Source organism: Magallana gigas, chromosome 6, assembly GCF_963853765.1.
Source record: "Magallana gigas chromosome 6, xbMagGiga1.1, whole genome shotgun sequence".
In the NCBI taxonomy this organism is placed as follows: Eukaryota; Metazoa; Mollusca; class Bivalvia; order Ostreida; family Ostreidae; genus Magallana; species Magallana gigas.
This window is the reverse complement of record NC_088858.1, coordinates 39,131,138-39,156,027: the sequence shown is the minus strand read 5'-3', so window position 1 is coordinate 39,156,027 and position 24,890 is coordinate 39,131,138. Positions and strand designations below refer to the sequence as shown.

The 24,890-nt window shown below is 35.2% G+C and overlaps 3 protein-coding genes across 4 annotated transcripts; 2 read left to right on the top strand and 1 right to left on the bottom strand.

The window, feature by feature from the left end:
• Window positions 1-804: 804 nt before the first annotated feature.
• On the top strand, window positions 805-8,318 carry LOC105341776 (leucine-rich repeat-containing protein 74B). Its single transcript, XM_011448481.4, has 13 exons — window positions 805-1,172; window positions 3,785-4,172; window positions 4,689-4,861; window positions 5,169-5,276; window positions 5,374-5,467; window positions 5,770-5,819; window positions 6,182-6,263; window positions 6,585-6,670; window positions 6,760-6,954; window positions 7,043-7,138; window positions 7,246-7,527; window positions 7,641-7,738; window positions 7,856-8,318. The coding sequence occupies exons 1-13, from the start codon at window positions 1,119-1,121 to the stop codon at window positions 7,926-7,928; spliced, it is 1,779 nt and encodes a 592-aa protein (XP_011446783.3). The 5' UTR covers window positions 805-1,118; the 3' UTR covers window positions 7,929-8,318.
• LOC105341772 (copper chaperone for superoxide dismutase) lies at window positions 8,319-15,176 on the bottom strand. Its single transcript, XM_011448476.4, has 7 exons — window positions 15,044-15,176; window positions 14,307-14,379; window positions 10,781-10,915; window positions 10,383-10,566; window positions 10,062-10,104; window positions 9,834-9,973; window positions 8,319-8,830 (listed from the first exon to the last, which is right to left on the bottom strand). Exons 1-7 carry the CDS (start codon window positions 15,074-15,076, stop codon window positions 8,692-8,694), a joined length of 747 nt encoding a protein of 248 aa, XP_011446778.1. The 5' UTR covers window positions 15,077-15,176; the 3' UTR covers window positions 8,319-8,691.
• LOC105341773 (uncharacterized) lies at window positions 15,127-22,551 on the top strand. 2 transcript variants are annotated; one of them, XM_011448479.4, is made up of 11 exons: window positions 15,127-15,165; window positions 15,318-15,385; window positions 16,150-16,222; window positions 16,928-17,034; window positions 17,139-17,243; window positions 17,444-17,568; window positions 17,888-18,053; window positions 18,171-18,277; window positions 18,479-18,595; window positions 18,712-18,836; window positions 19,271-22,551. In XM_011448479.4, the coding sequence occupies exons 3-11, from the start codon at window positions 16,171-16,173 to the stop codon at window positions 21,391-21,393; spliced, it is 3,027 nt and encodes a 1,008-aa protein (XP_011446781.3). In that variant the 5' UTR covers window positions 15,127-15,165; window positions 15,318-15,385; window positions 16,150-16,170; the 3' UTR covers window positions 21,394-22,551. The 2 variants fall into 2 exon arrangements, with proteins under 2 accessions (XP_011446781.3, XP_011446780.3); XM_011448478.4 differs by having other exon boundaries at window positions 15,138-15,199.
• Window positions 22,552-24,890: the final 2,339 nt, after the last annotated feature.

Sequence of the window (24,890 nt, the reverse complement as noted above, 5' to 3'; positions counted from 1 at the left end):
ACTTCATATCAACGAGTTCTTCATATCAACGAGTTCAGATGCTGCTACTTCTGTTTTTCTTATTTTTTTTTCTATATTTTGAATCGTCTACATCTGAACAATAGTCTTTTTTGTATTTTTGTCCGGAAAAAAACACAGTAACTGTTATGTTTTACATATGTGGTTTATCTGTTTCTCGTTTAATATCTTTATAACAATCGGGTTTTGTTTCGTCCAACCTGTAAGAGGATGCTGGATCTTTCAGATTGTGATGGGTTTTTAATGAACAATTATCACAAAGCAGTCACATGAATCATCAATACAAAAGTAAAAACAGACGCTAAAATGATAAGTAACAGCATAAACTGACACCACAATATCTTACCTGGTATGGGACATCTGTCGATGTTAAAGTGGATTAAAGCAAATTATAATTAAAATGTTTTTACTTGTTTAGAATTTTCAAATTTTAAGTGGGTACGCCCTGAAAGGGAGAGGGGGGGGGGGGGGGGGTGTGGGGGTGTCGAAATAATATTTGAACCGTAACTAGGTAACGTTATCATACCGTGAAAGTTCTTCGACAATCTCATTATCCATGGAGATAGAAGATAAAAGAAACTGGAGAACATTGTACGGTGATTTTAAAATCAATAACACTTGAATTTTCAGTCGAAATATCAACCTTCAGGGGGTAAATATTTGTAAATGCATGTAGAAAATTAATAGTTATTATTCTAGCGTTCTAACAGTGCTACAAGATAATGTATATTGATCAACATTTGTTAGCCACACCGAACTTTTTAAGTTTAAATGGAACTCGTTTGACGAGACCTTATCGGATCGACAGCAATATTGAATTAATGTCCCCTGTATACACGTCTTAAATAACCAGCTTGGAAAAAAATTCAACTTGATTGGACTTGCTTAATGGTTATAGGTGAATTCGTGTTCTTGACTTCATTTAAATCTACATGGAATCGAATATTTGTTTTTGTCACGGATACTGAAATGAAGATATTGGGACTTGAAATTTCTGCTTCTTTTGATACCTGAGGAAATAGATTGTGTTATTGTAAGAATACGGGATTATTGATAGAGTGAAAGAAGATATTGTTGACCATGTTGTGTTTTCCGTAGTCATGACCGGGGGTGAGAAAATGCAGGATTCCGGAACACAATCGGAAAATCTACAGGTAAACACGGGATGCTGTCATTTCATGGATACGCATCAAGTATCCGTTTTAATCCGACTCGTGGGATTATGAATATTAATTGCTTCATCGCCGCTATTAACACGGCGATCAATCGTTGTCAAGATGTGAGGTGTCGATTTGACACAGATTTCATAATTCATGTCAAAGGTGGCTCTTTGTTTTTCTTCGTTCGTCTTAGGACGAGTCGGTTGTTGAGAGAGAAGCGCTATTCAATCTGACACGAAGTGGGGTCTTCTCTCGCGCAACCACGCCAGTTTGTCACGGCTCTCGATTATCTGTTAATGATAAGACAAGGAAACTCATTATTAATAAGTTGACAACCATAATTAATTGATATGTTTACATAGAGCCAGGTATAGACAACATGGTTCTATATCGTTAGCAACAGGAGTTATTTCAATTTTATTTTTGTTCTGCAAATAATACGAAAGAGCTTTACAATTGTTTTGCAAATAATAGCTGCTCCTATATTTATTATATATCTTCTCTTTAAATCTCCGGTATCCATTGCAGTTACTCTACTTTGTATCCAAAACGGATATTGACTGTAAAAGGTTGTGCTTTTGCAAAACCAAGTAGGTCTGATTGATCAGTAGAAAAATATGTTTTGCATGAGAGAAATCGAGAAAACACGTTTTGGGCTTTGGGCGAAGCCATTTTACATTAAAAGTGTGAACATGTTTTGTCCCACGTACAATGGCCACAGCGGGATTAAATTTGGAAAAGCGCTTAATGTACATAAGAGGAAAAATAATAATTAAAATAATAATTGCATAAAGAAGCCAAGCAGATTGGTCTCAATTATAATCCGATTATGTTGTTAAATCGGAAAACCATGAAAATATAAGCCTTCCGTTTTTGGGGAGTGTTAAAAATTATAATTTCACTTTTAAACAACTTAAAACATTAATTTTGTTTTGAAACGAATCTGTGGAAAGCTTATGTTCACATAGGCGAAACAAAACCCAACTAAAATCAATATTCTCACAGAAACGGCAATTTTGTAGAGAGCATTTTGATCAGTTTGGTACATGTATGTAACACATCAATATGAATTATTAAGTAATGTTCAATTTCTACTTGCAAATATATTAAATTTTTAACTTTAAGTTTTAATATTTGATGAACCATTTTTTTTTTTTACATCGAGACCTTGCAGCCTACTTATTTTACTAGATTTAATCACCTTAGACAAAATGGCGTCAACACAAAAGAGGGTTTCAACCAACATGCTATTGAATACATAACTTTATAACCTTGATTTGTGGCTCAACAACAAAGGCTTTTTTGGCAAAGATTTAAAACAATCGAAATCGGGTTTATGTGTTGGATCGATATTATGCTGTGATATGGGGGCCACTGAGATAAGCCGGAGTTGCGTCGGCGGGTCCGATAACAACAGTGGTTATAGGCCGTACCGCAATTGCATAACCTAGGAAGAGAATGGTTGCATCCAGACTGCATGATGTCTGGCGACTTTTGTCTCGAGACGTGTGGGTGAATGGAACTCATGATCTTCTGTTTATATCGGATAAACCTGTTGAGTACCACTTTAACATGTTAAGAAAAGATTTAACCTTGCCAAATATACACCGCTGTAAAAAATGGCGTTATGAATTGCAATTGTTATATATAGGGCATGTTAGGCCTATATTCCATGGTAAATATTCAGATGACCAGTATTATTGTTGATAATTTTATGCATACCAAAATAGCTGCTTAATTTTATTTATTTTTTCAAAGTTTTAATTATAATTGGAGCTATTGCGTTCATAGACTTATGAATTCAACTCTCAGATGCAAGGCATATAGTGCAAAGGCCCAGTAGTTAGATGCAAATTTAACTTTGAATTACGAATAAACTGCTGCTTCGAACAAAATATGATAATCCATTGGAAAGTCATATTCAGTGGTCCCTGAGCAGCGTTCATTGAGTGGAAAAGAAATCAAATAGTCCACACAAAGCCTGCCAATAAAAAATCCAATACATACATTAGTGGACGATGGTCTATCGTGATTTCACAAAGACAAGCTGAATTCAATCAAGAATTTCCTGCTGCCAGAGAAAAGAAAATGGCGTGCTAAGTGATGAAGTGTCAGGTCCTTTTAATTAAAACGATGCTAATGGAGACTTAGCTTCCAAATCAATGGCCGACAGACCAATAAAGGTTTCTTAGCAAAAGTACATGAAAGATAGAATTCCCTTCAAACGAAAATTACTAAACGTTTGTTAGAAGCTGTCGATCGTCTTTTAGCGGCTTTTTCGAGCAAACGTTATTGAAGGATCTTGTAAGTGTTCTCCTTATTTTTCTCACAAACAGGAAAAGGCTGGCTTTAGTTTCTTACCCTAAAAACAGAGACGTTTTGAACAATTTTGTTTCAGAAATTTATTGGTTATTCTATTGCTCTTGAAGTAGTTCATATTGTAACCAATTGCCTCGCTGAATAATTGATAAGAATGTGGCTACCACTTACGTGAATGCCATAAGATCCCATTCTCGAGCCACAATTATCTTTAAGACTTGCTCTCCATCGTCAACTAAGGCTGGTTTTCAGATTCTCAGAACATGAATTTTTCGTTTCTTATCCAGATTCCTCTGGAGTCGGTACCGGAGGAGCCAGATGAGGATTCTGGTCAGAACCTAACCACGCTACAGCGGGAGGTCTCCACCCCCAATGTACGGATCCCCTCGCAATCCGCCCGCGCCACGCTCGTCAGGACTCCCGCCACGAGAGAGAAAACGACGTCGCCCTTAGTGTTCCATGAAGAAGACGAGGAGAAAAAAGATGAAGAGAAGAATATTTTAATCACAGAAATAAAGCCCACAGAGTACCAGGAGGTACAGTTTGAGGTGGATGTGGAGCAGGGAGAGGATTCTTTCTCTGAGGAAGAGAGCGTGGAACTCAAAGACCTAGTGGTGGAACCGATAGAGGCGGAACCCAAGGAGGAGGACTATGACACCGACCTCGAAATCGAGGGTGAGTACTGATTGACTACACTACAGTATAGGGCTCAACTGTAGTAGGAATTCGGACTTTATCTTAGTAGGATTGTATTGTAGTAGAACTTTATCATTGTAGGACTCTATCGTAGTAGGACTTTTTCATAGTAAGCCTATATTGATGTAGGACTTTAAATATCACAGTAGGACTATATCGTAGTAGGATTTTATCATAAACTGACTCTATTATAGTCGGACACTATTAAAGTAGGAATATATTCTAGACGCAATTACTAATTACTAAATTATCGAAGTGGGTATTATTTAATGATTACAAGGTTTCCCTTATATTATTTTGAATCAAGGTGCTTTTGCTATAGTATTTTATATATGAAATTTCATTACATGTGATAATGTGAATTAATTCTCTTGATCTATATCATTTATTTATGAGATGAAAGTACAACATTATCGGATGATTCGTCTTTTGGATGAAATAGAAAGAAAACAAATGAACAATAATGTATATATATATTTTTGATAACTTTTGCAGAGGAAGCATTTGTACATGATACAAGCGGTCGATCTCACTACACAAAAATATGTAACCAGCTTGGACTGGTTCCTATAAACTACTTCATGCGTCACATCCAAGATACAGAGCTAGCAATGAGGTACCACGGACTTGGACCCAGTGCAGCAAGGGCTATTGCACTAGTGTTAAAGGTAGGCTTCTTTATACAAATGTATTCACTCTGCAGTATTGTGCTATCTTCATCCCAACAAAGTCATATAAAGTGCAAAGTACACTTAATTAAAAAGGCTGGACGCTCAACAAATTACCCGTCAAGTCTTTTTAAATTTTAGATATGATTTTTAGCCATAATTTTTATTAACCTAAATATTTTAGATTATTTTCTATTATCTTTTTATGGAGCTCCTCATCTAAAAGAGATAAATATAGTTTCAAAATAGTTACGACCACCCGAATTAAAGAATTTGATATCTTTCAATCACGAAGTCATTTTTTTAGGACACAATCACACTTGAAAAACTTGATTTGCGGGGAAACTGGATTGAAGGGGAGGGTGGTGAAGCGGTAGCGCGTATGTTGGAGGAAAATGATTACGTCACAGATGTGGTGAGCATCCTTAAAAACCCTCTCAAATTTAAATTCTTTTTTTTGTTGCGGAAACCTATCAATACTTACATGTACATGATTAAATGTGTGCTTGTAGTGCCTTGCAGACAACAGACTTGGACTTATGGGTGCTCAAAGTTTATGTAGAATGCTCAATACAAATGCAGGTCTTCGCAGACTGGATATATCAGGTAGGAGAACAGCCGTGTCGCTATGTATGTCACTGGAACACTAAATAAATAAATATACGCGCAGATTAAATTTGTTACATAATTCACAGTCCCTAACCACAAAGATTGATGGTTGTTAAGGCATCTCATTGTTAATTGGCTGACAAATGAGAAATATACTAGTAACCTTTGATTTAAAAAAAATCATGGTGTTCAGATAGCCTTGTATAAATATAGTTTACAGGTGCGTGGGTTTTTTATCCCACAATCATAAAACATATTGCCTCTTTATTTAAACCATGCAATATATCTTTTCTTTTCAGACAATGGGTTTGGGACGGTAGAGGCGGCTGTGATTGCCCAGGCTTTAGAGGTATAGGATCATTTTTTATGAACTTTTACACGATAAGCAAATCTAATCTCATACAATCAACATGCCAAAAAAAATCTTCCTCTTTTCAAATGTCTGTAAAACACCCTAGATTTACAAGCCCACCGTGTCTTTAAAACCCGCCAATTTGTCATTTTCCTGACCTTTACGCAAATCAGAGCAGGTGTAATGAAACCTTAGCATGTACCAATGCCTTGCTCTTTCTGTTCACTGTCTCATTTTACAGGTATTATCGCTTTGGATTTCCTGAAATATTGTAATTATGTCAGACGGACGATCGCGAGCCCAAACCTCCTTCTGGGAATTATGTTTTCATTTTTTTTCTTGTCCTCTTTTCATTGCAGACAAACAAGTATCTTAAAGTGCTGAACCTGAGTCACAATCGCTTCGATGAACAGGCTGGAGAGATTCTGGGTCCTGCCATAGGTACGAAGATAATCCCTCATGCTCCTAATGACACTTATAGTGTATCTCTAATGACACTGATAGTGTATCTCTAATGACACTGGTAGTGTATCCCTAATGACACTGATAGTGTATCTCTAATGACACTGGTAGTGTATCTCTAATGCCTTACGACAAACGATAGCGGAACAGTGTGAGAGAACACAAAACCTTTCGATATATACCTATACACGATATTTGTTATCACAAGACATTTCATATTAATTCTGACCACATGTTCGATAACCTGGGTTTAAAAGTTTTTCAAGAGGAAGCTCAGACTTTTCTGTACTATTTCTACAGGTGCCAACGATATCTTAGATGTTCTGGATTTGAGCTGGAACTGTCTGCGACAAAAAGGTGCAATCTCTGTTGCAAAGGGAATCAAGGTAATTCAAGTAAAGTTTCAATGCATTTCCGACATTAGAAGACTGATCTTATGGTTTATTTACTCTGCTCTCCTCCTCCCTCTCTACAGGAAAACGTACGGTTAAAGAAATGCAGTCTGGCATGGAACGGGTTTGGACCAGAGGGGGGCGCTGCGATCGCCGATGCTCTGATGACCAACAATTCTCTCCAAGAAATCGACATCAGCGGCAACCGGCTCAGCGCGGACGTAGCCATAAAGGTGGCCAAAGCCATAATGAGTAACGACAATATCAGAATACTCAAGGTTGGTACATGGGATATTACGTGTAAATATTAACGACTGTTGGTTGCTACAAAGTCATAGAAAAATTACCATTGCTTACGGTTTGCAGATGGGTAACAACCTTCTAACAACAGCAGGTGCAATAGCATTAGCAAAGGCTATTAATGAAAGCGAGAGCAGTGAAATGGAGGAACTTGATCTAACGGTATGTGCCAAAACAGTTGTTTTATTAGAAAACTTCCGGTAGAATCAATGATATTTGATAAGACTTTATGTTTTAAGCTTCCTCAAGGTCAATGGTCTTTCTTTCAGGATGTTCCCGTTGAATTTGAGTTCTTGCGCATCATTGAAGACATCAAAGCCAAAAGGCCAAACTTCAAAGTAGTCCACGGTCCCATACTGAGAGTGGGAAACACTACAGAAGACCTGGGTAAACCGGCCATTGATCCCAACCCGCGGCGGAAGAAGGACCCCATTATGGTTCTGGACCAGCACATTGTCGTCAACGACTTCCGGTTGCTGGATATCTTAAAGAGATATGACCCTGACAACTCCATGACCCTTGAACCCCAGCAATTCCTTGCGGCCTGCGAGGTAATACTGCATACTTTAATATCAAAGCTAATTCAGAAATTGGAATAATTATATGTATTAGTGTGATTGAATGTTGTAAACCGCTGGAACATTGATTTTGTGCAATATTTTAGGAACTAGCCATTCCGTATGATAGAGCTAAAGTAGAGGAAGCTGTTAAACGTTTAGTCGACCAGAAACCCGGAAATGACCAAGGCAGAATTTACTTTGGGTAAACATAATTTCTTCATGTTTCAAACAGCATATAGAGAGATATTTTCATGGATGATTTATACTGGTTACAATTGGTTAACTACAATTTTATTCAGGACGTTATCTCTTTTTTCAGAAACTTTTTTGACCAAGACAAGCTTCAGGAGCACATTAAAAAGTACCAAGAAAAGACAGATAACGAAACTTGAAAGTGGTTCTTTTTCAGGACTGACTTATCATAGAATGACACTCACCAATATTTAACTATGCGACACAGATCTTTATTCTGTGAACATGTTCATTCTCCTGCTGTGCTATTCACATTGTGCCAACCCGACTCCAATTCTGTGCCTAAAATTGGGATAAAATGGGAAGAAACTGCAGTGCCTTTGTGTTGATAACAAACTCGAATGGTGAAACAAAATGGATTAATACCAAGTATTCTCAAGCACTTAACTGGTCCTAGACTTAATTAGAAGATAGATATTTACTCATTCTACACACACACATGTATAAAAAGAATTTATTTATATTTGTAGTCTACTGTACTGTTTTTATTTGTATGATCAATTCTTTTTTAATAAAAAAAAATGACAGGGTATGTTGTGTTGTGTTTTATTAAAACAAAAAGTAGACCATTTCACACACATAAATATAGAGCAAAACCTCTCATAACAATACAACAGTATATCACATGGTCCTCTTAAAGCATACATAATATAATCAAGTGCTGAGTTCACATTTACATAGCTTTAATTACATGTATATAGGGAGAATAATTTTAAATATATTTCATAGTGTAACTACAATCAATTTATTTTAACTTCCCCCTTTGCATAAAAAATGTTAATTGCAGTTTAAATTTGTTTTTTTATTACCAAAAAATCACCTGATTCAGAGATTTCATTATTTAATCACTATTTTCAGATTGGGGACTTTTTATTAAAGCACTGTGATGGCAAATAAAAATTTTCATATTTTAGATTTGCGCCCTGATCCAGCCAGCGGAACGTTTCTCTCATTCCAAATTGTCACACCATCACAAGAACATATTTTCTTCTCTGAGTTCTGGAAAAGCCCAGCAGATCTTGCAATGATACCACAGGAAAGTCTTGAAAAAAGGAAATATATATAATTATAAGGCTGTATATTTATGCATTTTATTTTCAAATATCTCCTCATAATCCAGCTTGATAAAGAAGGCCGGCTTTTATATTTTTCAAACAACATTTTTGTTGGATATTAAACACATTTCTCTTATTTATAAAATATCTTCGAATCATATTCCTTTAAACTAATAAAATTATCAATTCTGCTCTTTTTTTTATTTCACGAAATAACATACACTGCAAATGTGCTAGGGTGGTCTTTGAAACAGCCCTGTTGAGCTTTTCATAGTAAACATTTGAGGCAGTACAAATTGTTTAAACTGGAACTAAGACATGTTATTGACATGGTTTTAAAGCTTTTTACATTCTGTGTTGTTAAAGTTTCATGATCAGTGTGAGGCTAATAGGTATTTTGATCTGATAATTTACTGATGACATTTGTGGTATATTTAAGAAATGAACTCAATGTCTACCCAAGTTATACTCGTATAACCTGGGTTGGGGCAATTTACGCTTTATAATCCGCGAAGCGGATTATAAAAAAACGTAAATTGCTCCAACCCAGGTTATACGAGTATAACTTGGGTAGATATTGAGTTCATTCCTTATAATTTAATTTTCTGGAATTTGCTGTACAAATTGAGTCCGTTTTACTTTTAAAAATGATATAAATCTGTTCAAAATTCAAACGTAACGTCAAGTGAATTAGTACGTTGATGCATTGTGACGTGTCTTGTGACGTGAAAACCAGGTTATACAAATTTAACTAAATTTTTCTATCCAATCAAATGCCGCGTTACAACCAGAATTAAATTATTGTAGAATAATGGCTGCAGCATCTCTTCGATATTGACGATAACTGTAGTAGAACTGTTATTACACCCACTTAAGTTTTATTCAATAATTTCTTCTTTTTTTAAAGCTATTTTGATAGTACGTTGGAGTTTAAACTATGAACTCTAAGGGTTGCTAATGAATACTTATGAATTTTCTGATTTCTCTTACTTTTGCTGAATATTCGGGGAGCCTCGATGTACAACGATGGATCGCCCTATCATCTCCCACACTTTTAACCTCTCATTGGTCAGTCTGAAATCAGCTCGCCCATTGGTAGACACTTCAACTTCTCCTAGTTCACCCAATGGCTGAGTAAGAAAAATTAGACATCAAATTAAGAACATCATCTTATCTTGAATGAATTTCGAAGGCTTTGGATTATTTTTCAGAATTTACCTTCTCTGTCTGGGGACTTAGTCTCCCAAGTATGTCACCACAGCTGAAATTATTAACATTATCATGTTTTTAACATATACATTTATATTCTCTGTTTAAAGGGAAGTAATTCAGTATTTTTTTTTTAGAAATAATTAATGTTGAGAAAAGATTTCATTTAAATTCTAATATTTTATCATCTGACCCCCTTAAAAAAAGTCTTTTTGGCAATCTTAAAGTATTCAAAACAATCAATGAATCTTAAGACTGTAATTACTGATGAAAACTTTTTACTCTTTTTTATTCATTTACAACACCATGAACACATTGCAATATACACACCTGTCACATCCTTGAGAAATGTCGCCTAACTCATGGATGAAAAGTTTGTGTTTTCCCTCTGGAAGTCCATCAATGGTGCCATCAATAATACATTTGGAGGGATTTGATTGGACTAGACGAATGACACCTTGGATGTTGCTGTCACCAGCATTTAATTGTACAACACCAGACTCTAATGGAGTTTCTGAAGAGAAAGATTTTAATATATGTCATGTATCTTGAAGTAGAGGGAAGAAATGAAAAAGTAGAAGGGGGTCTGGGGGTCTAGCTTATAGCTAGATTGTGTTTAAAATGCAATAACAGGCGGGTAATTACATCATTTTAGGTAAGAGAATTCCTTGGCTCCCAGGTCTTAGAGACAACCCTGTTACTACTTTCAAGTAAAAGAGGCTTGTTACCATTGAATCCTCCATAACCCTGGAGAACTGCACTCTTTCCTGTCTTCTCAATCAGAGACTGTACTTGTGAAGAGGTCAGGCTGCTCTCTACAACTACCTGGTCTTTGTTCAAGTCTACATGGACTGATTTCACACCTGTATTCAGAAATGAGAAAGAATGAAAATTCTAATAGCAATTATAAAGTTGTAGATACATGTACATTCAAGGGGAAAAAACTGAACAATTTATTAACATGCAGTAAAGTGCCCGTCATGTAAATAATCAGAAAATGAAGCATGTGTCAAGTTCGTGTGAGGTATAAATTCCTCCTGGGTGCATTTTTTATTACACTGTCCCCCTCACAGTATAAAAGTTCATCAATGCTTCCACTTATTGTTCATTTTAGAAAAAAAAACCACCTATCTAATATCTGTAAACGGGTTACTGTCGTATCGCCCCAAAGCCAAAGCGCCCCATGCACGAGCGCCCCAAATTTTTTTTGGAGCGCCCCAATTACGTTTCACGAGCGCCCCAAATGTATTCACGAACGCCCCAAAGTAAAATTATCATTATACCTTACGTCTTGGAAAATTTGCACGAGCGCCCCAAATTGGATTTTCCAATATTGTACTAAAATCGAGATCGTTTTCACGAGCGCCCCAAAATAATTTTCCTGATTATGTCTTTCTGCATAGAATCTTGTTGTATCAGTACACCTTACGTCTTGAATAATTTGCCCGAGCGCCCCAAAATTGGATTTTCCAATATTGTACTAAAATCGGGATCGTTTTCACGAGCACCCCAAAATGATTTTCCTGATTATGTCTTTTTGCATAGAATCTTGTTGGATTATTTTTTTTACGAACGTGCCCTGGAGTTGCCTACGATTTGTAAGACAACTATCTTATGATTAGGAAATCATTTCCACGAGCGCCCCAAAATAACTTTTAACTTTGCTCTCAAATCAGCATTCTATGTTGCTATAAAGTTAATATTTGACCTCATGTGTAATAAATATTTGAAACCTGATTTTGCTTTAAAATGTATGTTGGAGAATCTCACTTTTACGTTAAATAAGCATCATTTACACGAACGCCCCACCCCACCCCCCCCCCCCCCCCCACCCCCCTCAATGAGATTATTCTATTTTGAACTAAAATCAACGTTGGTGTGTGAGTCCCCAAGTTTGGATTAATTTCACGAGCGCCCCAAAATGGTTTTGTTTATTAGTCCTTATTAATCTTCGATGGAATCTCATTAAACTTACACATTATTCCGAGCGCCCCAAAATACATACCTCAATTTTTTTTTTATTTCGAGCGCACCAATTCTGTTGAATTGTACAAAGTATTCTTATTTTTGAAGGAAATTTTTTTATAATGTCAGATATAATCCAACACAATTGTTCTTCTACTCTCAAATTTTCCGCGCAAACCTCTAAATATGTTTTTTAAGCTTACATTTACAGTCAATCATTATTTATAAGAAAAAAAATAGAATGCGTAATATGTGTATTATATATGTTATAATTGTATTTGCAGTGATATATAGGGCCAAAGGGACGGGTGTGTCATTATTTATTTTGTATTACATATACCGTATGTGTTAAAACATTAGCTTCCGAAGACAACTGACGATGATGTAATAGAAGGGGATATTCGGAAACATTAAAAGGTGTCAAGGGAGGGGGTATCCTGTCACGGTATCAGAAAAAAACGTACCCAGACACGCGGGAGACGTTGGCTTCGTCGCGTACCCCTTTGATTAGATGTGTGTACACCATGTACTAGTAATCACTGTGTGTATTGTATGTATACATTGATTGTGTTCGGTATTTTGTAGAAACTATCAATAATGAACTAAAACACACCAAAAGGAAACGTGATATTTATAAAGGAAGCAATAAACAGACCTGTTTACAAATATTGGCATATATTCTTTAAATTAATTATTATTAAACAAGAAAATCTTATTACATGGAAAATTTTGATCTAAGTTTGTTCTTATGATTCGAATTTCGTAATAAGTATCCAGTTAAAACTTTAAAGGTATGCATAGTTGTAGGTTCTTCAAATTGTCCTTATTTGTAAATTCTTTAATTTGGCGTAAACACCAAGAAACATTTATATAAAGATTTTGTTTATATCTGTATATATGAACATTTGTTAACTTAAAATATTACGACCCCCCCCCCCCCCATTTCTGAATGTTTTATCTTGAGTCGATAGAATATGAACGATTAAATGCATATATATTTGCATACCTCTTTCCGAGATTCTTAAAAAAATTTAACTAAGAAACCTCACCGAACAGGGGAATATGTTTAGGTAAACTCAGGTATATTAAAGATCCGAACATTATTGATTCTGTTGTTAAATTGGTTGCAAAAGTTTCCTAAAATTACATATTAGTATGACCGTGTTAAATAAAATAATAAAAAAAAAAAATTATAAATTAAATAAATAAATTAATGTTTTGTTAAGTAGAGAGAGAAAATAAATGAGAATATTCATGCACTTACCTTTTTCTTGCAATCGTACGAATGTCAACGAAGGAATAACACCCAATACCCTGGATTGACAATATGTGACGTAATGGGGGGGGGGGCGTTGGAAGGTCATTTGGGTAGATAATTGTCATATTGTTTGATTGATATTGTTTGATGAATATCAATTTCAGTGCTCATGCTTTGATCTTTGTATAAAAAACAGTTTACGGAAATATTTGTCATCGCTTTATATCAGCATTTTTATTTTTGTATAGCAAAACTTATTCTGGGACGCTCCTAAATTAAAATTAAAAAAACATAAATAGCTTATGACTCGAAAACTACATTTTGAAATATAATAATAGACAGCGAAACTTAAACAAAAAAAAAAAAAACACCAAAAAAAAAAAAACAAGCAAGAATAGCAATGTGTGTAGCACTTGGAAAAAAAGTCATTTTACATTCATAATATTTCAGAACGAAACTTATTTTGGGGCGCTCGTAAAAAAAAAACAAATAAAAAAAAAACAACGACATGATTTACCATTCGGAGCATTTGGAAATTTTGCTCATAACATTCCAAATATTACTTTGGGGCGCTCGTACGTGAAAAAATTTAATCATGAAAAAAGAAACATTTGGAGCGCTCGTGACATACACGTGAAAAAATTTAATCATGAAAAAAAGCAACATTTGGGGCGCTCGTGACATACACTTGGGGCGCTCGTGAATTGTACTTGGGGCGCACCAAGAAAAATTTGGGGCGCTCGTGCATGGGGCGCTTTGGCTTTGGGGCGAAGTGACCAGCACCCCTGTAAACAAAAGTAAACAATCCATAGACTGCAGATGTCACAGATTTGTCTGATCTTGAATTTTTTATGCATTGGTGATGAGAGCAGCAAGTGAAAGTACATTTTTTCATGAATATCGATGCAGTCACAAATTAATTACACATCCATGCACTCTTAAATATTGATACATAGTACCTATGTTTTAAATAACTTAGTTGCATGGATGCTGCGCCCCACTTAATAGTCATAAGGTGACAGTGAATATACCTTCTACTCCTTGAAGTGAATTCTTTACTGATTTAACACACCCCTCACATGTCATGTTGACTGCAAACTCCATCTGAATAGAAACCAAAAACAACTATTCCGCTGTAATTCTGGCCAGTCAAATACAATTTTTTTTAAAGACATCAAACTTGGTAAAAACCATCATTATTAGTTTTACATTAGTATTACATTTTTTACTTATCAAGTCAAGTTATACAGTACATGACAAATTGACATTGACAGAAAAAGAATATGCTAACTGTAAAAAGCTTTGCCTCATTCAACCAGATGCTCTGCATAAGTGCATTTGGCTGAATGAGACAATAAACAGCTATACATTCATATTATTTTCTGTAATTCTTTCTTTTAATACTAGGAATCCTTCATAGAAATGGTTGTTGGCTGGTTGGATCATTCATTAAATAGTAAATAAATTTGATGAGTGTCACATAATATGAAACTTGCTTCCTTTATTCTTAAGAAAATTAAAGGATGACAAAGCTAGGGTATAACATTTCGTTGCTCATTGTAATTTAACTGTTAGCACCGTAGACATATTATCAGCACATTCTAAATAATGACCCATTTGAGATCTAAGATTGATGATAAATAGATTTTTGAATCGCAAATAAAGGAAACGATCATTAATCATGTACAGGAAATTATACAAATTCTAATTTGCAGCATATAAGCAAAGACGTCACGACTTTTTAAAGCAAGTTGCATTAAAATATTACCACAGCATTTTCTTGACCACTGGAAGCCGCCATGTTTGTTCCTCTTTATTCCGGAATTTTATCCCACCATATTCCGATTTTACTAAAACCGGAAGTTTTTGTCACGTGACAATACCCCGCCTGTAAGTTTAAAAGATTGAAGAAAAACGTTTCAAGGTTTATATGTTTAAAGATTGTATAGTTTGCTTAGGTCTCTTTATGAATAGCTCGAAATTGACAATTTGTCATTATATCTTAAACTGACACAAATGTTTCTATGTTCATTTTTTTGCAGAGATGCCGACATGATGCTGTGCAGCATGCGTTGAGCTCTGTGATCACTGATGCATGGCTGTAATATTTGTAAGTCTACTGTGACTTGCTATACTTAGTTTAGATAAAATTATTGGATGAATTTATGGAATGAGGGAAACTTAGCAAGTATCCATCACGAGTGGACATGATAAAGTGGAGTGGTACCTTATCCATTGACCACTGTGGATGAAACCTTGGCCTTTATCTCTCCACTTCTCTCCGCTGTCTAGTAGAAGAATGACGTTTCCTAAGCTGATTATTGTCAAACTCTCATTTGCGTGTTTTCATTTGCAGAGTTTGTTTATTATCAGAGTATTAAAAGTCATTGATCTTAGTTTTTAATGTAATGTATAGCTTATATTGTATTACCAGCTGTTGCATATCAATTTGAAACACAATATAGTGTGTGGTAACCAGGTGTTTATTAAAAAATGTTTTAATATTTTTTACTCAATTGTTCTCTTCAAGACACAAGCCAAATTTGTTTAATGATGAGTTAAATTATGTCAAATCACTTTCAGCGACCTTTCAACCACTCTTTGGCCTTTGCTGACTTGTCTCAAAATCACCAACCAGGCAATTAGCCAACCCTAATACCAAATTTCTACTATTCTAATAGCAATGTGTTATTTGAATTTTCAAGCAAACCAATATTGACAAAAATGCATTGTCTAAACAAAAACCCTACCTTGTACTAAAATATAATGCAGTTTTCCATTTAATCAGATGCACTATCAGTTTCAACAAGAACCATTTCTAGGTGAAGATGTTAAGTGGATGATATGGTACTTAAGCCTCTTTTGTATTTTAAGGTTGCATGATAAGTGGAAATCATGACAAAATATCACAAGAAAGAAGATGGAAATGAAATTAGAAAAGCTCTTGGTATGTATTTACGTATATATTTACCAATGTTTCACAGTCACTATAGTGATATATGTAATATATAAATTTGCGTTGTCATTAATTAAATATCAAAGGCACTTAAAAAAAATTCTATCTATGCAGAGAATATATTATTATATAAGGGACTAATCTTGTGTAAGAAAAAAATAACTTGATGAGATTCCCCTTCCTTTATCCTTCAAATTAAAAAGAAATTAGTGATGTTTCTCTTTATCCATATACCGGTACATGTAAGAAAAAAGGGTCCAGTGAGTGTTCCCTCCTTTCATCCTACTCTTTATCTATTAAAAAAAAACCCTGATCTTTCAATCTCTTTGTCTACCATGAAAAAGGGGCACCAGTAATTAGTTTTTCCAATTATCCTTCATGTAAAAAAAAATCTGAGATACCAAGAACTTTCCTCTTTATTTTTGATACATGTATTCAAAAAAAGACCAAGTGAGGTTTCCATCCCCTTTTCTTTTGAAAAAAATATTTCCAGCATTTATCCCACATTAAGAAGCTAGAGTGATTTTCTCTACCTTTATCCAACAATTAAAAACCCCAATGACATTCCCTTCTCTTTGTAAATTCATTATGTCCTAGAAAGTAGGCCCCCAAATTTTTTTTTATGAGATTTTCTTTTGCGGTTGATGTTTGAATTTTATGTGAAGTTTTTGATGTTTTTTGACTATTGTTTTCTAGGTCTTGACAAGGACCAGTGCTTGTTTTGTCTCCAATCAGAAGACAATGAGGAAAAGTTTGGGAGAAAGATCAAAAAGTTTGGATTGACAATCCATTATTTTTGCATGGTAAGAAGTTGATAAAGTAGGTATTATTCAAGGAAACTAAAATTAAGATAGGATGGGATTGTAAGATAAGTTTGAGTATAACACATACTGAACATTTTTTTCAGTTGTTTGCAAGTGGCTTAAGCCAGAGAGGAGATTCTGATGAAGATGGCATTTCTGGGTTCCTGCCTGCTGATGTACTAAAAGAACTTAAAAGAGGTCTAAGACTAGTGAGTATTCAGATAACGTAAGGCACGTAGTGTTTCTATCAATTGGGAATGAAATGTACACATAACTTGGATTCTACTACATGTAAATCTACTTGCCAAGTTTTTGAAAGCAAAAATTCTTTGTGTGTAAATGGTATTTCTTGCTTTTCCCAATATATTGTCTATAACTGATTCAAATAAAACTTTTGTGTATTTTGCAGAGATGCACATTTTGTAAACAAAAGGGAGCAACTATTGGTTGTGTGGTAGGAAAGTGCAGAACAGTGTTCCATTTCAGTTGTGGAATAAATGGAAAAACCCTCCATCAGTTCTTTGACACATTCAGGTAATCTATCTTTTGGAGAATTTTACAAAGATTTTATTATGAAACAATTAATTGCAATGTTACATGTATATGACAAGATATTTTTTATGTTGATTGTTCCATAATAGAACAGGAGAAATCACTTTTAAAATACCCATTTTGCTCTGCATATTCTGTATAACTGTACATATTTATACATCTCATTAGGATTGATGGATTTAAAGCACTGTGTATAGTTTCTATACCCATGTGCATGATTGTACACTGTATGTTGACTTTTCAATTTAAAAATCTACAACATCTGATAAGTATACAGTAAGTTGAGGTACTTGCATTATAGTTCTTACTGCCTGGAACACCGACCCCAGCAGACACCGTGCCCAGATACCCAGGAGGCGGAGGTGTCCTGTGCTATCTGCATGAACTCTGTGCTTAACACGCCGTGTCCTGACACTCTAAAGTCCCCATGCTGTAGAGGGTCCTGGTTCCATAGGATGTGTATACAGGTGTGTCATAGTCAGAGGGGAGAAAAACACACCCTCCATCCCAAACAGGATTTGGTTGTTTTGTTTTCTAGTATTTTATTCATCAGCATTGTACAGATGAAGTCTGTTTATTTTTAGAAACATGCAACAACAGCTGGGTTACACTTCTTTAAATGCCCGCTGTGTAACAACAAGGATCACTTCCAGGAGGAGATGTTGAGGATGGGAGTCCACATCCCAGACCAGTTAGTGGCTCATATCACACTTTGGGGAGGGGGAGGGGGGTTAAATATTAAATTTTTATCATGTACATCTCAAATCATATATATTTCTAAATAAGGAATGTGGTTAATTTTTAAGTTATTAATGGTTGATGATAATAATTGTCATGAAAATGACATTTATGAGTTTTGTTTTTTGTACTAACTTTTCGACCGACTTCACAGAGACGCAGCCTGGGAGACAGAGCCCAATGCCTTCACAGACCTGTTGGAGAGGTACCTTCACTGTGACGCCAAGAAGTGTGAGTGTGACAAAGGACGGGACTACAACAAAGATGGAGGGTCAGTGTTTCAACGGCAAAATTTTATGATTTTTTTAAGCTGTAGAGGAAAATTTGCTTCACATTGAAAAGGATAATAAAATTTTCATTTTTCATTGATTTTTCTAAATTTTACAGGAAGTGGGAGATTTTGGTTTGTGACTGGTGCGGGTCTACTGGGTCCCATGTAGGGTGTCAGAACATCATCAAAGTTGGCCCAGACGACTACATGTGTCCAGACTGCTACGAAATAGAGAAAAAATGTAAGGGAATCCATTAAGCTTGGTTTTAAATAAAAGAACAGATGCCAATATTTTATTTGAAATTACAATTTTGGATAAGGCTGTTCAAAACTAATTCTGTGTTTAACATAACCCGCAATTGAAGGTTTAAGAGAAATAATTGGTTAAAAATATACTATAAACAAACCCCAATTTTGAATTGAGTTTTTCCAGTAATGATTGTGGTTAAAAAAAATTTTAGTTGTAATTTTATCGACCTTCCACCTAAGTTTGGTATTTTGAAGTGACGATAAACGATAGAATTACTTTTGGGCGGCCTTATTTAAATTTTTTATTAATGACTTAATACAGCTTTTGTTAACAGTTATGACAATTTTTATATTCTGCAATTTTTATGTGAAAACTGGAAATAATTTCAATATTTTTTTTAATGTTGTCTTATTTTCATAACTCAGGGAATAATGGCAATGGAATCAAAAAGAAAAAGACAGGAAAGAAAATGCTTCCATCTCCACGAGCAAACAAGCGACTTGTAGACACAGCCCTTGGAAGCAAAGGGAAAAGTGAATACCAACAGCAAGCCAAAGGCTTTAGAAAATTAAAGGCGTCAGCTTCACAGTTTGAAGTGTTGTCTGGAGATGAATGTTCCAGTTCAGATACCTCTTTAGTGCTTAGTCCTGGAAACAGTCTGTCAGATTTCAGTGCTGGGGTGTTTGAGTCACCAGGAAAACACGAGAGTATCATATCTCCAATGTCGCTGTCTAAGTGCAGTGGAAAATCCAGGGTTGTAAACAAGGAGTTGAAGTTTGTGCCATCAGCTGCTACCTCTAAAAAGCACTCCGTGAGTAAAGCTGTTGACCTGCAAGATGAAGAGGTGGATGTTGTGGGAGTAGATAATAAATGCGAGTCTTTAGCTGCATCACTAAAGAAGAAGGCTTCTCCAGGGTCTGCCTCTCAAACAAAAGCAAAGGGCTATGTGTATCTAGATGATGGGACAAATTCCATGGAGGAGACGAGAGAAAAGAGGAGGATGAAGAGGAAAAAGAAGCAGCAAGAAAGCCTTCGTAAGCTGTTGAGGTTGGACATAGACATGACATGGACAGATGTGGACTCATCAGATTCTGAATCAGAGTCGAGGCCTAAGAAATTAAGGAGAAGAAACTCGGTATTCTCTAGCAGCAACGTGGACTCGCAAGGGGAGACAAGGAGGAAATCAAGATCAAAGGCTTCAGCAACAGTGACTTGTAGCTCTGAGGACCAGAAGAAAGACTTCTCTGCTGGATATCACATTGATGATGCTGAACCTGCTGTGAATAGATCAGGGTCAGGCTCTCAGAAAATTCAAATGACTCTTTCCCAGTATAACTCATCCATTGTTGATGATGGTGCTAAAAATGTGGTTTTAAGACGGCTATTACAAGAACCCAAAATCTCTCTAGATCAAAATGTAGATGTTTGTTTCAATGAACAAAATATTCCTGGTATTGTACCCAAGGACAGTGCTTCTTACAAAAATGCAACAGGAACACTTATGAATGGAAAGATGGGTCTAAAGAGGTCTTCAAGTGAAAGGTCAGGACTGGTAGGGAGAGGCAGGAAAACTTCCAAAGGGAAATTAAAATATAAAATGAATCCCAACCAAATGCTGATTAAACAGTGGCTGGAAATAGGCAATGAAAGGCCAAAAGTGGAGAAAAAAGAGTTTTCCCCTGATACTGGCAACACCAGAAGCGGAGAAAAACCGAAGAAAACCACCCTCAAAATCAGATTTAAAGGTAAAACTTTTATGATGAATCGACATATTAGACCAAGCACTTCCTTTAAGGAAAACTTGGAGGCAGGAGAGAACACTTCTGACCAAGGCTGTTATTCAATGTCGCCAATTAAAGATGGTAAGAAGTGGCGGCAAAGGAAAGGGCAAGAGATAGTTGATCCACTAGCTAGTCCGCCTGATGGGATAAAGGAGTCTATGGAGCTGTGGAGAGAAGCCAAAAAGATGGTGTATACAGAGAGGAAAAGAAGTACTAGTATTTTGGAGCATAGTTTTGTCAAATCGCCTAGAACATTCCCAAAAAAAAAGCGATCTCGACTAGAATCTCTGATCAGATTTCCAGATGATACCATCACCACTTACGAAGAGCAGCACATTTACTCCAATCTGAATGTGAAGTGTTCCTTAGCTGACAAGTTTGAATACTGTGGGAGAAAAACGAAAAACAGTGACTCTAATTCTATGGATATGTCAACCCTGACCTTTATTGATGCTCACTCTCTCCTGAGTGATGGGGAGGTGTCCATGCCTAAGTTGTCCCCAATAGAAATGGAGGATGGGGTCCTCATTATGCCAGACAAGAACAGGGATGACCCCCAGGTCTCGCCCGTGGGGGACACTCACCACTGCATGGTAGTGAACCTACAGCCCAGACCAATGGACATTCACAAGAGAGCAGGGAGTCTGTCTCCCTCCACTACAAACAACAGCGAGACCAGCTTGTCGGACGAAGAGAGGATCACAGGGGTAGGGTCCTACCCGACCAGATTAGCCATCACACGCAGTATGTCCGATGTCAAGTGTTAAAATAGCCATCCTACGCAGTATATCTGACATCAAGTGTTAAAATAGCCATCCTACGCAGTATATCTGACATCAAGTGTTAAAATAGCCATCCTACGCAGTATCTTTGATGTCCAGTGTTAAGAATAGACATCACACATGCTGGTGATATGTCCAGTATTCAGTTATAAGATACCATTATTCATCGCACACAGTATGTCTGATGTCAAGTGTTAAAATAGCCATTCTACACAATATCTTTGATGTCCAGTGTTAAGAATAGACATCACACATGCTGGTAATATGTCCAACAATCAGTGTTAAGAAAGCCATCACACGCAGTATGTCCAATGTCAAGTGTTAAAATAGCCATCACACGCAGTATGTTTGACATCCAGTGTTGATCTATAAGCAGAAAAAAAATTGAAATGTTACATATTTATGTTTTATTGAATGCTAATTTCTTTACCGTCGGTTTATCTCTGATCAAAGAATGATACAATATAACGTGAATATGTTTTATTGAATGCTTACTTGTTTGATATCAGATCCTTTTTTTTTTTCTAATTCAGATTAATAAAGCATGTTTCCTTTTCTGAACCTACATGTACATTGAATCAAATGGTCTTTTGAAGTTCATCATTTTATGTACATTGTGTTGATTTAATCATTACGTAAAATGCATTCTTAGGATTGATATTTGATGATAGGCTAGTTCTGCTTTTGGGGTTTGAATGTTTAAAGTATGGTAGATAATGTATACTGTGTATACACCAGTAATGTGTTCAATAAACATGTGTATAGCTTGTATTGATCAAATATTGGATTTTGAATGAATTATTATCCTATTGTTATACTTCATGAATTTTCTTCGCAACTTTAATTTTTGTAATTTAAGGAATTGGGTTGTAGAAATAAAAAATATTTATTCTGAAGGCTTAAAATAAATAAATAGAATTTTGATTATCAATTTTTTTTTTAAAGGGATAGTAAGATTCCTTGTACAATGCATGGATGTTTTCTAGAAGCCCTGTGCAGTATATGTGATATGCACCTTGCAAGCTTCTTATAACAACATGTTCATGTAAATTTTTTAAATTTTATTGATTTTTCTTTTATCTGTCATATAATTGTATGTATACCTGTGTACAGATTGGACAGTTAAAGTGATTTTTACATCAACTAGATATTTTTGTGTTATATGTTAATTACTAATGTTACAAAAACAAACCAGCATTTTGAATTGGAATCTTGGATAAATCATTCCCCTTTAATGAGGCTGCTTTTCTGCCATTCATCTAAATTTTTTCCAAAGAAAAAATCTTTGAAATGCTTAAAATGGCGAGTGGGCAGGCAGGCGCTGCCAAAAGGGTATCCCAGTTGTATGGATGACTCCTTCAACAGTTTTTAAGATGGGCAGTTGTTGTTCTGCAGATCCATTGTACATATATCAAAGCTGTGCATATTACTTGGATTTTAATTTTTGATAATTTATGAAAAAGATGTCGGCTATTGAACTTGGTCACTCTCTCGCAGAATATTGCGTATAGGGTACCCATATTGTACAGATAACTCCTCCTACAGTTTTCAAGATAGGAAGTTGTTGTTTTACAGATCAATTGAACATTTATCAGGGATGTGCATAATACCGTAATTTGTCGAATATAATGCGCCTTTTTTTCTAGAAAATTTCTTTGCGAGTAAGGGGTGCGTTTTATACACCCCAATGAACTTTGGACAGTTTTAAACAGGTAAACCATTGGCTATCGTAGTTCAGTGCATATAGCATGTACGGTAGAATATAAGAGCTGATAACCATCCTAGTTTACAGTCCATAAACCTAATTTACATTCGATAAAATGTAGTTTACAGTTGTTAAATAATATGTCAACTTTTAAATCAAAAGAACGGTCGTATCGATGATACAGGAACAAAATTGTCTGTTCTTTTGATCGTACTCGACGTTTTGCTGTTGTGGAATTTAGTTTCACAGTAAATAGTGCATTTCCAATACTAAATCTTAAATTTTGTCACTAAAAATCTTCGTATTCCCTGTAATATGTTTACAAAACGAAAGCTGTTATTTAATTTCGTTAAAACCGAATTTACAGTTTGCAGCCTTAATGAAGTGTCTGTTTTCAGTATTAATCACAATGTGCACTCAGTTTTCAATTGACTTCACATTCGATAAACCTAATTATACGGTGAAACCATATTTAGCTTTTATGAAGAGCAAATAAAGGAAATGATTTTGTTCATAGAAAGTTGAAATTTTTCCTATATCATCACAGTATCAAAGAGTGACTTAAAAATTGACATTACATGTATTTATAAAAGAAAATGCGTAGGAGTTACTCTTTATCCATCGTGTTCTATTTCTATTTGTCTAAGTATGGATCGAAGGTCTTTAAGAAAGCATGAAAGTTACAAGTATATTGATATTTTTGGTGTGATTTTATTAATTTTTTTACACAAGAAACACTTTCCCAACTCCTCCCAAAGTTAATCTAAAAGCAATATGTTATAATTTTATCTTATCAGAATAAAGTTGAAATTTTTATAAAGAAACATTATTTTTCCTATATCATCACAGTATCAAAGAGTGACTTAAAAATTGACATTACATGTATTTATAAAAGAAAATGCGTAGGAGTTACTCTTTATCCATCGTGTTCTATTTCTATTTGTCTAAGTATGGATCGAAGGTTTAAGAAAGCATGAAAGTTACAAGTATATTGATATTTTTGGTGTGATTTTATTTTTTTTTATATAGGAAAATGTTCAAAATTTATTAAAGCTAAAAACATTAATACAAAATAATAGTAACGTCCAAAATGTCATAATTGATCTACAAGTTTATGGCAGAAAGTTTAAGGCAGAATTGATGGTGAATTTGTTGACCGCCCAGCTTCCTTAGGGAGTATATAGCAATCCTGATTTGCTCATGATGACAATTTAAATTTGTTTCAATCGGTCTCTATACACTGTACATGTATAGCTTTTCCAATAACAATAAGACTGACAGGCTTATAAACCATGATGTTTTTGTCATTGTAGTAATCAATTAAAATTACACATTAAAAATTTCCGACACGAAAATTGCTTTGATGAGTTAAATGAATTTAACGTTATAAATTTTTTGTATGAACATTCATTTGAATAACTCTCAGCTATATGAGTAATATTTAAAAACTCTGTATATTACATGCACCTTTTATTCTTTCAAATATTTCATTAAAACATAGACGGGTAGCCGCTAAAATTTACCTGTCAATGGGTGTACTCAAGGGTGCATAAGGTAACGATCGGGCGTGGAGATATGTGCCTACATAGGGATGGGGCAAAATGAAAAGTTTTCTCCCCGAAGTATTCAGTCATAAAGTTGATGTAAATCCGCCCATCTCATTGAATATTGCGCTCTCCTTTTTATCATTTTAAATATTTGTCTTGTATCTATTCCAAAGTAGTTGTGGGAGGACTTTCATTCATAAACTCTGTCATCGTCTCTATGAACCGGTTCT